Source organism: Mandrillus leucophaeus, unplaced genomic scaffold, assembly GCF_000951045.1.
Source record: "Mandrillus leucophaeus isolate KB7577 unplaced genomic scaffold, Mleu.le_1.0 Scaffold108, whole genome shotgun sequence".
In the NCBI taxonomy this organism is placed as follows: Eukaryota; Metazoa; Chordata; class Mammalia; order Primates; family Cercopithecidae; genus Mandrillus; species Mandrillus leucophaeus.
This window is the reverse complement of record NW_012098987.1, coordinates 4,512,798-4,526,323: the sequence shown is the minus strand read 5'-3', so window position 1 is coordinate 4,526,323 and position 13,526 is coordinate 4,512,798. Positions and strand designations below refer to the sequence as shown.

Below are 13,526 nucleotides of genomic sequence, written 5' to 3'. Positions count from 1 at the left end.
GTGATCCGCCCACCTCGGCCTCCCAAAGTGCTGGGATTACAGGCGTGAGCCACCGCGTCCAGCCCCCCCCTTTTTTTTTTCTTTTTAAGTTCTAGGGTGCATGTGCACAACGTGCAGGTTTGTTACATAGTATACATGTGCCTATGTTGGTTTTGCTGCACCCATCAACTCGTAATTTACATTAGGTATTTCTCCTAATGCTATCCTTCCCCCAGCCCCCCCTCCCCTTTTTCTTTTTTCTGCAAAAGCTCACTAATGAGTCAATTTGTTGGGACTATACCCAGTTAAAAAGAGTTAAAATATATATTTGGCATAAAGGAAGATTTTTTTTCTTTTGCTATGGCAAGGAGATATACATTCTTTTTTTCTAGTAATTAGGTTAAGCAGTTTAAATATTTAGAAGGATGGATGCTCAGACATGATGCTTTTTGACAGCATTTACAATTAGAATCACATTTTTGTGAGATTATTTCTTTGTTGGTTTTAGAAGTAGTGGATTAACCTATACAAGCCTTTGAATGGATAGATGAAAGCTGCTTGAGTCTAATGCAGCTTATCAAACACTGGTGTTTGTCTGGAGTGTTTTGAAGGGGGGAAGGGAAGAATGAAAGCAGAGACAAGATAAGAGGCTGATAGTGGTTCAGGTGAGAGATGTGGGACTGGAACAGATGGTAATGGATTTTGCACGTGTTTAGGAGTTAAAATCAGTGGGAACAGGTGATTGAGAATACAGAACGAGTAAGTAGTCTGTAGCTCAGGTGAGTAATTTGACAGTGGTGTGACAAAGATGAAGCAGAGAGATAGGCTTAGAAGAAAGAAGATGACTTCATTTTGGACATGATGAGTGTGGAGTGCCTTTGTTTTGTTTTGATTGTTTTTTTGAGACAAGTCTCCCTCTGTCGCCAGGCGGGAGTGCAGTGGCCTGATCTCGGCTCACTGCAACCTGCAACCTCCGCCTCCTGGGTTCAGGCGATTATCCTGCCTCAGCATCCCAAGTAGCTGAGACTACAGACACACACCACCACGCACAGCTAATTTTTGTATTTTTAGTAGAGACAGGGTTTCACCATGTTGGCCAGGATGGTCTGGATCTGTCGACTTTGTGATCCGCCCGTCTTGGTCTCCCAAAGTGCTGGGATTACAGGCGTGAGCTACCACGGCAGCCTGGAGTACCTTTCATAAGCTGCAGGTGAAGACGTCCAGTGCACAGTTGGAGCCATGAGTACGAAGGTCTGAGGATGGTGATCTAAACTGGAAGAGGTGTTCAGGGGAATCAGCAGCAACGGCTGACTGTGGTTGAAAACTGAAAGAGGATATAATCACCAAAGAAGACCATGGAGAGAGAAAAGAACAGAGACTCTCTGGAAGGAAGGGCAGAAGAGGAGGGAGAGCGAACCCTTGAAAAGGCAGACAGGAAGGAGGAGCCAGAGAAATAAAAGGAGAACAAGGAGCGTGTAGTGTCATAGATCCTGTGTCAATAAACTAATAGGGAAGAAGGCAGATTAAATATTTGAGGCATGGAGTCAGAAAGGAAGAAGGGGAGACAGCTAATATAACACTCTTTAGAGAAGTTTCGATCCCATGGGTAGGTGAGCAGATAGCTGCTAGATGGATATGTAAAGTGATGTAAAGACATGTTTAGAGTTTTCTTCCTTTTGTTTTTTGAGGTTGGGAGAGAGTGGAACACTTATTTGTGGAGGGAAAGGAGCCAGGAGAAGAGTTTGAATATACAGGGAAGAGAGAGATCCCAGAGGGGAGGGAAGAGATTGGGATTGGTGTCCAGATGGAGGGATTACAAACAGAAAAAAGGGAATTTACTCTCATTATTGATTCATGGTTGCGTCATTCTTTCAGTCTCAGAGGTAACTGACGAGAGTCCTAAGCAGTATCTGGCTTGGTATTTTCTCCACGAAACTATTTTGCCAATGGATTGAATTGTCAAAAGATATCAAAAAGTTAGATATTTTAAATATAAAGGTGTTTGTGAGGATTAAAAAATATATACTTTTATACTTGCTTTCAAACCTTTCTGAAAACCAGAGTTTTCAAGGATAAACCTATTTATGTTGCAGTTCTCAGAATTCTGTGACTCCAGAGTTCCAGCCCACTAGGCCTAAAGTACAAGGTTAGCTCAGTTGTTATAATAAAAAATCTTAGGTATTTATCCATTTGAGAAAAAAGGGGAACTGCTTAAGGAAAAGGCAGTGGTGCCCAGGCATACTGTTTGATTGGTTAGGTTCAGAGTAAAAAAAACAACACTCAGTTGCCTATGTGGCTGGAAGGAAATAACTCAAGGCAGCAAAGTGATCATTTTTATTCTCAATAATCACATTTATGAAAAATTTTCACTCTATTGGCTTGTTTAATCTTTACAAAAGTCCTTTGATATGGGAGGGACAAATTTTTGTCTCTAAAATCAATGCCAGTAAAATACTGGGCATTGTTTGGAATTGTAGAAAACAAAAAAATAATAAAAAGCACTATTTTCTTCTCACCCCGTCTTGATATTTGTACCCAAGAAACTCCCTACAATTCTAGTTATTGTGCTTAAAGACCTAATAGAATTGGAGAAAATTCAAAATAATACTAGTTCAATTCAGAAAGTATATTTTTTTAGTGCCAAATCTGCACCATTTACTGTCTTACAATATCCTGCAAAGAACATGACCCACTGCTGCCCCTCAGTGAGCTTGTAATGTAGAAGGGGAGGAAGACTTGTAAATAAGTGATTATAATGTGAGATAAAGGCAGCAGCGAAGGTCTGCAGTGTACAGAGGTAGCAGAGAAAAGGGTCAGAAACCACTTCCCAAAGGATGGGATAAGTGAACCAGGCTTTAAAGGATGATAGGATTTCATCAGGTGGACAAGGGACCAATGTTATTAGCAAGAGAAGGAAATGTTCATATATACCTTAGAGGTGTGAACTATCTTGGTGTATTTAGTGAATTATAAGTAGCTCGGCGTTACTGAAACAACATTGTAAGTGGTTGAATATGAAGCTAGCGTTTTACAGGGACTAATTAATTCGTCAGCAACACAGATTCATGGTTTATGATGATCACTCTGGAGGGTGATGTTGCTGGCAGGGGAGATACCAGCTAAGAGGCTCCAGAAAGACATCCAGACAGGGTATGATAAGGACCTGAATTGAACAGAGGACTGTTAGGGATGAGGAGAAGTCAGATATGAGAGAGGAATAAATGAGATAAAACATCTTGATTAAATAATTAATTCATTGTGGAGTAATGGAAGAAGAAATTGTTAAAGTGGACAGGCCTGGGGGAGCTTCTGCTTTGTAAAGAAAAGTTAAACTAAAGATATTTCAGTCTGGGGAGGTAGAGGCTGAGAACCAATAAAGTAAAATTCCCATTTTGAAGTCTGTCAATTGAATATGGACTGGATTATCAGTGACAGCTAGAACTAATGGTCACCCCTCACACATGGAAAAGGTAAATATGGGATCGACAAGTGCTTTATTCATAAAGCAAGCATTACGTTTATGGAAATGTAGGTCCTAATTCCCCCCAAGATAAATGTATTCAATGTAGTTTAAGTTAACTATAAAAAGACAAGTTTACCTTATTATTGAGAAATCAGGTTGTTCTGCCTGAATGTGAAGCTGATATTTTGAAGGTGAATCTAGCCATCTGTTTCCTAATTCTTTAGTAGATAAACAGCAGTGGATGGTCCATAGGTTTAGATCCAAAATTAAAATGTTTGCAGGTAAACATCCTAGCAAGTGATTACAGAAGCAATGAAAAGTAGCTCAGTGTTAGTGAAACACTGTTGTAAGTGGTTGAGTATGGGGCTTGAGTTTTACAGGTACTAATTAATTGATCAGCAATGTAGATTCATGGTATCAATTTTTAGAGTGTGATATTCTGGAAGAGTGGTTCTCTAACTGAAAAGTCTCACTCTTTATAGTCTTAAAACTGAAATAACTTGTATTTATGTAGTTTACCTCGGTTGACACTATTAGAAATTAAAACTGAGAAAAATAATCATTAATTCATTTTAGAATAAAAATATTTATACATCACGTATTAATATAACTATTTTCCAGAGGAAAAAAATAGCCAGAAGAGCAGAATTGCTTTACATTTGTGCAAATCTCTTTAGTTAGCTTAATAGAAGACAGCTGGGTTCTCTTATATGTCTGCTTCAACATTTGGTCTATTGCAATATCATGCATTACATAACTCCTGAAAAAATACCATATATTCGAGAGAAAAGAGAGTGAAAGTTATTATGCAAATGGTTCTGACTTTTAGGATCCACTGACAATAGCAGTTTGAAACAAATTTTTGTTTCATACACAAATAAGGTATTACTTTACCCCTACTCTACCCTTTTTGGAAGTCCATCGTCCTAAGAATATTTTCACCGTGATTCTCTGGCCTTGTCGTACACTTGTAAAGGTTGTAAAGGCCTGTGATCTATCTACAGATGGATGAGTTCAAGTGCAAGGCAGAATTTGTTAGCCTCCTATGACCTTTTACCCTTCCCAACCTAATGAAGCATAGGTTCATCTAGCCTTGTTACCTCTCTTCTTCTTCATAACTTCTCATTTTATTTATAAGTAATAAAGTTCAAACAAATTTTTCTTTGAACTGTAGTCTGAGGAGGGGAGGAGTAAGACTATAGTTGTGGCCCTTTCTTTGTATCTTGGAAGACGTAGTAGAGGGAAGGGAAACCTGGAGTTTAAAAACTCCTTCAAAATATGATCATAGACACTGAAGACCACTTCCTGGAGGCCTGCCTAGAATTGCAAAGAATAATTATCTCTAGAAAATACTAACACTTCAGGATTGATTTCTGCTTTGGAAATACATGAGCCTAGAAGTAGTCTCTTGAGTTTCTGCACCTTTTGTTTCAGATGCACCCTTGGGCTTCTCTCTTTCCTTTCCCATCCTGCTCCATCAATACCAACTTCATCTGATTCCAGATACAGAGTGATGTGTCTGTGGCATAAGAACCAAGTCTTTGTTTTCTTTAAGATATCACTAGACTGTCCCCATTCCCACTGCCACCACCCACTTCTGTAATCCCTATTTAATAGCCTATTGGACTTTTGACTTGAGACTCCTTTTTTCTATCCATTCTGATTAATTTTTCGCACACATTGCTAATATCAGGACATGCCTTTTCTCAGAAATCTTCAGTGATGCCTTAATTTGTACCATGATGTAAATCTGTTTTATCTGTATTCTCCTTCAGCTTTCCCATAAACTCTTAATCTGAAATATTTTGCAGTAGTCCTGGCTGTTTCCTCACAATCCTGTGAATGCAAGCTTTGCATTTCTTACCTCTGTGCTTGTCTTCATGTTATTCTTTTCACTTGGAATGTTCTGTTCTCTTCCACCACCACCCCCATCTAAATCCAGTGGATTCTTCAAAAGCTAATTCAAAACCAGTTCCTGTAAATGGTTTTTACCTGATTAGTTGGAATTTATTTGTTTCCCTCTCCTTTGATATACAATAGTATTTAAAGTTTGTATCACGCAGTTTAGTATGTAATTATATACCATTGTTTATTTTTGTTTCATATCTTAAGTTTTATCTACAAATAGATAAGTTTCTCATGAACCTGTTTAGAATTTAATTCTGGGAAAGACCAGACTCCGTAAATTGGGCAGCTGCCCAGTGTTTTTTCCAAAATTATTCATTAAATTATCTTCATGCTGGTTAAGTTAGGTTGGTCTTATTCAAGCAAGTGTTCAAGTCTAATAAGTAATATCTAGTGTAATGTTACTTCTAAGTGTTATTTTCATGCACTTATTCTGAGTTTCTCAAACTTTATCTTATAGCTATTTCTGCATTTGAAGTTCAGCCAATTTCCACTGAGGTCCATGAAGGTGGAGTTGCTCGATTTGCATGCAAGATTTCATCCAACCCTCCTGCAGTTATAACATGGGAGTTCAATCGGACAGTTCTACCTATAACTGTGGACAGGTAGATGTAGATTTTGTCTTTGGAGAAGATATGGGAGTAATGAAGACTTCATATGAGGTTATATAGGGAGAAACACCATTATAGGCCTCATTTTTATTTAGGCAGTAATAACTGATTGCTTAAGACATTTCAAACTTAGCCAGAGAATTAGATCATCAGTCTCTGGCACATGGGGCATGGTTTAGATCAGAATTTAAATAGATTATCCTACTGCCTTGATCCTTTCCTCAACCATCTGTTCTAACCATGAGTATCTGGACTGCAGCCCAAGGTTTTAGGAAACCAAATGACACTCTTATTGCTGGGAAGGGCAGTGCTGGTGTAAGGGTCTTTCATGTATGCCCTGGTAGCTGCCCACTCCTGTCTCTGCCTTCCACTTCCCAACCCCCTCTTCACTACAAATGCACGCACGCGCACATGCACACATCTAGTGTTCTGAGGGTGGTTGGGATTTAAAAATCAAGAACTTGATAGCAACTCCAAAAAATTTGATTCCTGCCCTGCTCCTGAGTAGGCAAACATTTGCTAACATGGTAAAGCACTAAGATGGAATAAGTTATTCATGGAAGTGCTTTATTAAAAAAACAAAAAAAGAGCATATCTATATATGTCTTGGACAATATGTGGATATTAATAGGTAAAAAATTCAGGAATTTGAAAAAAATTACACTAAACTCTGGGCCACCAGTTAGCTAAATCTATGCTAGAATGTCAAATGAGACTCTGTAAAATTCGACTGATAGATTGCGCAAACCATGTCATGCTGGATTGTTTTATGTTTTAGAGAGCTTTAGTGACCCAAATGAAAACAAGAGAATCAAGCTAAAGGTCTTTAAAGTATTGCTTCTAGCACTGTAAAAAGGTTGAGTGTATTAATTCCTATCACAGAATATGTTAAATAAAATATAAAATCTAGGCCCAGCACAGTGGCTCATGCCTGTAATTCCAGCACTTTGGGAGGCCGAGGCAGGCAGATCACTTGAGGTCAGAAATTCAAGACCAGCCTGGTCATCATGGTGAAACCCTCTCTCTACTAAAAATACAAAAATTAGCCGGGCATGGTGGCGTGCCTGTAATCCCAGCTACTTGGTAGGCTGAAGCAGGAGAATAGCTTGAACCCTGGAGACAGAGGTTCCAGTGAGCCGAGATCACGCCATTGCACTCCAGCCAGGGCAACAAGAGCTAAATTCGATCTCAAAAATAGAATAGAATAGAATAGAATAGAATAGAATAGAATAGAATAGAATAGAATAGAATAAAATAATCTACAAGAAGTTTAGTTATCTTTCTCTCATAACAGGATAACCGCCCTACCAACAGGAGTATTGCAGATCTATGATGTCAGCCAAAGGGATTCTGGAAATTATCGTTGTGTTGCTGCCACCGTGGCCCACCGACGCAAAAGCATGGAGGCCTCGCTAACTGTGATTCCAGGTACCTACCATGCAGGGTGGCTTTTTCCATTTTTATGATGTTTTATTGGCACAGTTACTACTTTTTCTCCTCTGCTGTAATAATGTGCTATAAAGTAGAATTTCATTTAAATTATTATAATCTATTTGGAAAATGGTTATTTTCAGTTATTAAGCAACTCTTCTTTCATAGGCCAGTTTTCTATGTTACGTCAACGTCTTTAAGAAGTATTCAGTCTTAAGAAAGATTAACAAATATTCAGTCTTTGGTATTCTATTCAATACCAAAATTCACTGATGCTCAGGTCCCTTATTGAAAATGGCATGGCATTTTCATTCACCTAAATACCCTCCTTTATACTTTAAATCATCTCTAGATTACTTATAATACCTAATAATATAAATTCTGTATAAATCATTGTTATATTGTATTTTAAAATGTGTATGTTTTTATTTTTTATTTAAAAAAATATTTTCAACCTTGAGTTGGTTGAATTTACAGATGTGCAACCCGCAGATACTGAGGGCTGGCTCTATTTCACTTTTGTTTTAAAAGGTGTAAAATACAGAAGGCACAAAAAAGAGAGTAACAGTCATCCATTTCTACCAGAATTGCCTAATGTGGAAAAAGATATGTTTGTTTCTAGTTGTATTATTTTGCTTGTCATTGAAAGAAATACCATAATTTGCATTTGTAAAAATGATACGTGCATTTTATAAAAAGTAATGTTTATGAAAATAGAAAATATAAAACTTCTATATTAAACAATTTTTTAAAACACAAAAATAAAAGTTAAAAAATATCCTCAGTCTCAATGCAAAAATTATCATTGTTAATATTAAGCAAACATAATTTTATATATTTTGCTATATATTAATATAGGTAGAAGGGAAACTAGAGAGATGCATATAAAGAAATAGGTATTTCCTTAAAATGCAATAGATGATAGTTTTTATTTTAAAGGTTAAGTTTATTTAAATGTAGCGGAAGAAGACCTGGACTGAAGACATTGTTGAACTTCATATAAGTGTTTACTCTTCACAAGAGATACTGGTTTCTAACAGATCCTTTAAGACTGTAAAAGAATAAATTTTGAAAAACATAAAGAGGCTGAAGTTATGTATTTATGCTATGCTTTAGTTCTAGGTAAATAAATTTTAGATAATTAAATTATATAAGTGAATGCTTGAACCTCAATTAGAAGTAATGCTATGGAAAATAACCTAAATGTCCATCAACTGATGGATAAATAAAATGTGTTCTATCTATACAATGATATACATTGCTCAATAAAAAGGAATGAAGTACTTATGCATGTAACAACGTGGGTGAACCTTGAAAACATTATGCTAAGTGAAAAGAAGCCATTCACAAAAGACCACATAATATATGGTTCCATTTATACGAAATGTCTAGAATAGGCAAATCCAGAGAGACTAAAAGTAAATTAGTGGTTACTAGGCTGTGGAGAGAAGAAGAAATTGGGAGTGACTGCTAATGGGTTTGGGATTGTTTTGGAGAGTGATAAAAATGTTCTAAAATTAATTGTGGTAGTAGTTGTACAACTCTGAAAACTCGAAAAACCACTAAATTATATACTTCAAATGGATGAATTGTATCGTATGTGAGTTATATCTCAATAAAGTTGTTTTAAAAAAAGAAAAGTGAGTGATGAGAATAAATGTCCTACTAATTTCACTTATTATATCTTATTTATAATTTATTTTTATATTCTGTCTTTTCCTCCCCAAAGCTAAGGAGTCTAAATCCTTCCACACACCAACAATTATAGCAGGTCCACAGAACATAACAGCGTCTCTTCATCAGACTGTAGTTTTGGAATGCATGGCCATAGGAAATCCCAAACCAATCATTTCTTGGAGCCGCCTTGGTAAGACTTCTCAGGAAAAACAAAACAAAAAGTCTTTTCCTTAAATTTTGTTCATTCTAATGAAATTTATAAGATGTTTATTTGATATACAAAAACACAGGTTTGGCTATTGAATGTCTTATTTTTTTGCCTTTTCAGTGTATACAGAAAAGGTCTTAACATAGAGAATTTTATACTTAATTTTATACTTTCCATGATTGATTGCTTGGATAGTGGTCTTTTGACATAATTTCAGATTATCTGTTACATTGTTTTAACTGAAGTATTCTCCTTGAAATAGATCACAAATCCATTGATGTCTTTAATACTCGGGTACTTGGAAATGGTAATCTCATGATATCTGATGTCAGGCTACAACATGCTGGAGTATATGTTTGTCGGGCCACTACCCCTGGCACACGCAACTTTACAGTTGCTATGGCAACTTTAACTGTATTAGGTATGTTCCTTTCATTCTGCAATCAGGGGAATCTTACATTTTAACGTTTGCCATTTTATCTCATTCATAGCTTACTACTGTCTTTCTTGAGCTTTGTAGCATTGATGTGAAGTATGGTAATCCGATGATGAATTTCAGGAAAAAAAAGTATTTATGTTAAAATATAACTGTAGAATCATTCTGAGGTCACCATTCTGTTTACGTGCGTACCATTATATTTCTTCTTCTTTAAGCTTCCCTTCTGTCTCCATCACACCTACACACATACCCATGTACCTATTTGCCAATTTAAAAATTTAATCTCTTGATTATAGCCACTTGCACTGCATTCGCAAGTGGCAATATATTTTCTTAGTTAAGAAGGATGATAGGTACATATATTTTAAATGTGTCTATATAGATGCTCTGAATAGGGAAATCGTGGAGAAAGTGAACACTGAGCAGTGCCGAGAAAAGGCGCCTGGAGTGATGCATGAAGATGTAGATAGGAGCTCAGCGTGTCAGCCATCTTCAGGAATGGGACTTGTTTCATTTACTGTTTTCTTCCTTGACTCTTTACATCATTCCTATTAGGATCACAGAAATATTTCGTTTTTTTCTTTAAAAATAGCTCCTCCTTCATTTGTTGAATGGCCAGAAAGTTTAACAAGGCCTCGAGCTGGCACTGCTCGATTTGTGTGTCAGGCAGAAGGAATACCCTCTCCCAAGATGTCATGGTTGAAAAATGGAAGGAAGATACATTCAAATGGTAGAATTAAAATGTACAACAGGTAGGCTGTGTCACTTTGCTACCATTTTATATATGACATAATGGCTTTAGTAATTTTTATGTGAAATGGTTATAATTATATCAAATACCTAAATTATCTTGATAGTTATTAACAAAATGAAACTAAACTAAGAAATTAAGATTTATAACATTAGCATGTCATACATGTGCTATGCTAAATACTCATGAGTATTTTATACATGTATCATGAAAGTGGTAGGTGATAATAAAATGAATGTTACACAGTTCCCCAAACTCCAGGGTTCTTGTGCTGTTAAGCCACTAGTTAAGTTAGCACAAGAAAGCATATTAGCTCTTTGGGGTCTTAGTTCCTTCTTCCAAACAATGAGAAAATTAGAAGAAATAATTCTCTAATAATTTCTCCATAGTTAATGATTTTAAGAATTCATTTTTATTAGCATAAATACGAATTATTGTAACATTCTCATTTGTGTTGAACAAAGCTTAAACATTTTGTTGACCTGTATTTTATGTGCACATTATAATATTCTGTAAATTAGATGCTATTCAAGTAATATAAATTCTTAATAAGAGCCACATTTTAAAAAATAAGTTGTTACCTAAAGCAAAGAGCATTTGAATATCACAAATTCTAATGCAGACTCAAAAATGAGTAATTTTAAGTAATTAATGTAGAATATTTTTCACTGGGACAGATTACATATTTTTTTTTGGTAGGTCAGTAACTTTTATCATCTGAAATGAGACTATATAAGCCAGGCATGGTGGCTTTTGCCAGTAATTCCAGTGCTTTGGGAGGCCAAGGTGGGAAGATCACTTGAGCCCAGGAGTTTTAAGACCAACCTGGGCTGAACATAGTGAGACCTTGTCTCTACAAAAAAATTACAGAAAGTTTAAAAAGTACACATGCCTGGAGTCCCAGCTACTCAGGAGGATGAGTCAAGAGGGCGAAAGGATTATTTGAGCCCAGGAGTTTGGGGCTGCAGTGAGCTGTGACTGTGACACTGCACTTCAGCCTGGTTTACAGAGTGAGACCGTCTCTTTAAAACAACAACAACAAAAAGAAAATGACAAAAACAAAAACACACCAAAAAGTCTTCAGGATTCCACATAGTTGCTGCAGGGTTCTACAAATGCTTGATTTTAATTTTAATTTTAAAATAAAATAAGATGAGAGTATATTTAGCAATAGCTAAACTTTATTTTGAATTCATTCTTAGAATTTTTCGTGGAAATAATTTTTTTTCTTTCCCCAGTAAATTGGTAATTAACCAGATTATTCCTGAAGATGATGCTATTTATCAGTGCATGGCTGAGAATAGCCAAGGATCTATTTTATCTAGAGCCAGACTGACTGTAGTGATGTCAGAAGACAGACCCAGTGCTCCCTATAATGTGCATGCTGAAACCATGTCAAGCTCAGCCATTCTTTTAGCTTGGGAGAGGCCACTTTATAATTCAGACAAAGTCATCGCCTATTCTGTACATTACATGAAAGCAGAAGGTAAGTAATATTAGGAGTGCTTATTTTTGAGTACTCCTTGCTATCAAGGATTTGTTTTCAGTACGAATAATGCCTTACATAATCCACAAAATATTTTTGAAATTCTGTGGCATTTATCTTCTTTAATAAAATAATCTATCATCTTTGTATTTATTGTTTTCTAAATGTCATGCTGTTGTGTACTTTGTATATGTAAGTATAGTTGAAGATTTTTCTGTTTAGAAACAGTTACCAGCTAATGCAAAGCATCACCGCCTGCTTAGAAGTTACAAAGTGGTATACTTATGAATTTCATTCCAGACAAGGCATAAATTCCTTAACTGAGACTTAATATTCCAATTTAAGTATGCAGTTACATTAGTCATAGTGGTGTAAGTTGAGTAAAATAATAAACTATGTATATTTTTATTATTTTTAAGGGAGAAAGTAAACATTGTCAAATTCCCCATATTTTTGCTTTTGTATATTTTAAATATTTTGTATATTATGAATGTTTTCTGAAATCACATAGAATCCTCTGAAAATTGAACAGGACATTCTTTACTCCTATCTCATCATATAAAAGTAGAAATAAAATGTGTCTTAAAATCTTAATTCAGAATTATTGGTTCTATTTTGGAGATTTAAAAATTTTTCTTATATTTTACTTTCAGCGAATACCTAAGAGGAAAAAGAGAAACTACTGATAAATCCTAGAAATTTCTCTATTGATTTTTCACAGAAACCATGGTAAAGGCTTAGAAATTTCAGTTCTATACTTAAACAGCTTAGCTTTTATGGAATATACGTTAAAAACAAATTCAGACACCTAAGGATGGGGATATAATAAAATTATCCATAGAAACAGGTGGTTTGTTGTTGCTGCTGCTATTTGTTTTTTGTACTTTGAAGTAGGGTTTTGAAAAGGAATATTTTGAATGTAAATCAGGGGTCATGGAAGCAAGAAGAATGAAAGTCTGATAACTGAGCATGCTGGAGTATGTTAATTCCCTTTTTAGTGATTTATGAAGGTAAAAGGAATGCTGGTTTTGGTGGGGACCACTCTTGTTCCCTATTATGGTTGTTTCATTAGAGCCTCCACATGCGGCTCAGTGGTCTATTCAGGAACGGAACAAGGCTTTTTAATTCGAACTCAAGGACCTTGTTTGGTAGGTCAGAAATCGTACTATGCAGCTCCTAATTAACAAGCCATTAGCCAGTCTGTTGTGAAATGCCTGTAATCTTGTCTAATTAAAATGCTATCAAGTTAATTCAGAAATGTGGGAAAACTTAATACTGGAATTTGCCTTCTGTTTTGTTTGTAAATCCAGTGTGGGGAGAAGGGACTCCGTCTTTAGAGAGATTTGATTAAGTTGACATGCGTTTACTGTGAATTGTTAGCAAAGCACAGTGGCTGCCAATGCTCTTGTTCCACTTTACAGGTTTGCTCTGTAGGAATTAAATCCTACAAAGACAAATCCTCTTCTATACCTTGCCATGCATATTTGATTAAGAGTTGCTAAGACTTTTTTTTCTCTTTAAAAAAAAAAAAAAAAAAAAACTAATCCTCTTCTATACCTTGCCATGCATATTTGAT

General features: G+C 35.9%; 1 protein-coding gene across 1 annotated transcript in view; it reads left to right on the top strand.

Annotated features, from left to right (window-relative positions):
* Positions 1–13,526, top strand: part of PRTG (protogenin) — a 154,934-nt gene that overhangs the window by 83,710 nt on the left and 57,698 nt on the right. Inside the window, exons 4-9 of the mRNA XM_011986725.1 lie at positions 5,808–5,952; positions 7,253–7,386; positions 9,119–9,256; positions 9,537–9,695; positions 10,306–10,465; positions 11,703–11,950. Coding sequence (XP_011842115.1) covers positions 5,808–5,952; positions 7,253–7,386; positions 9,119–9,256; positions 9,537–9,695; positions 10,306–10,465; positions 11,703–11,950 — 984 coding nt within the window. The remainder of the gene's footprint in view (positions 1–5,807; positions 5,953–7,252; positions 7,387–9,118; positions 9,257–9,536; positions 9,696–10,305; positions 10,466–11,702; positions 11,951–13,526) is intronic.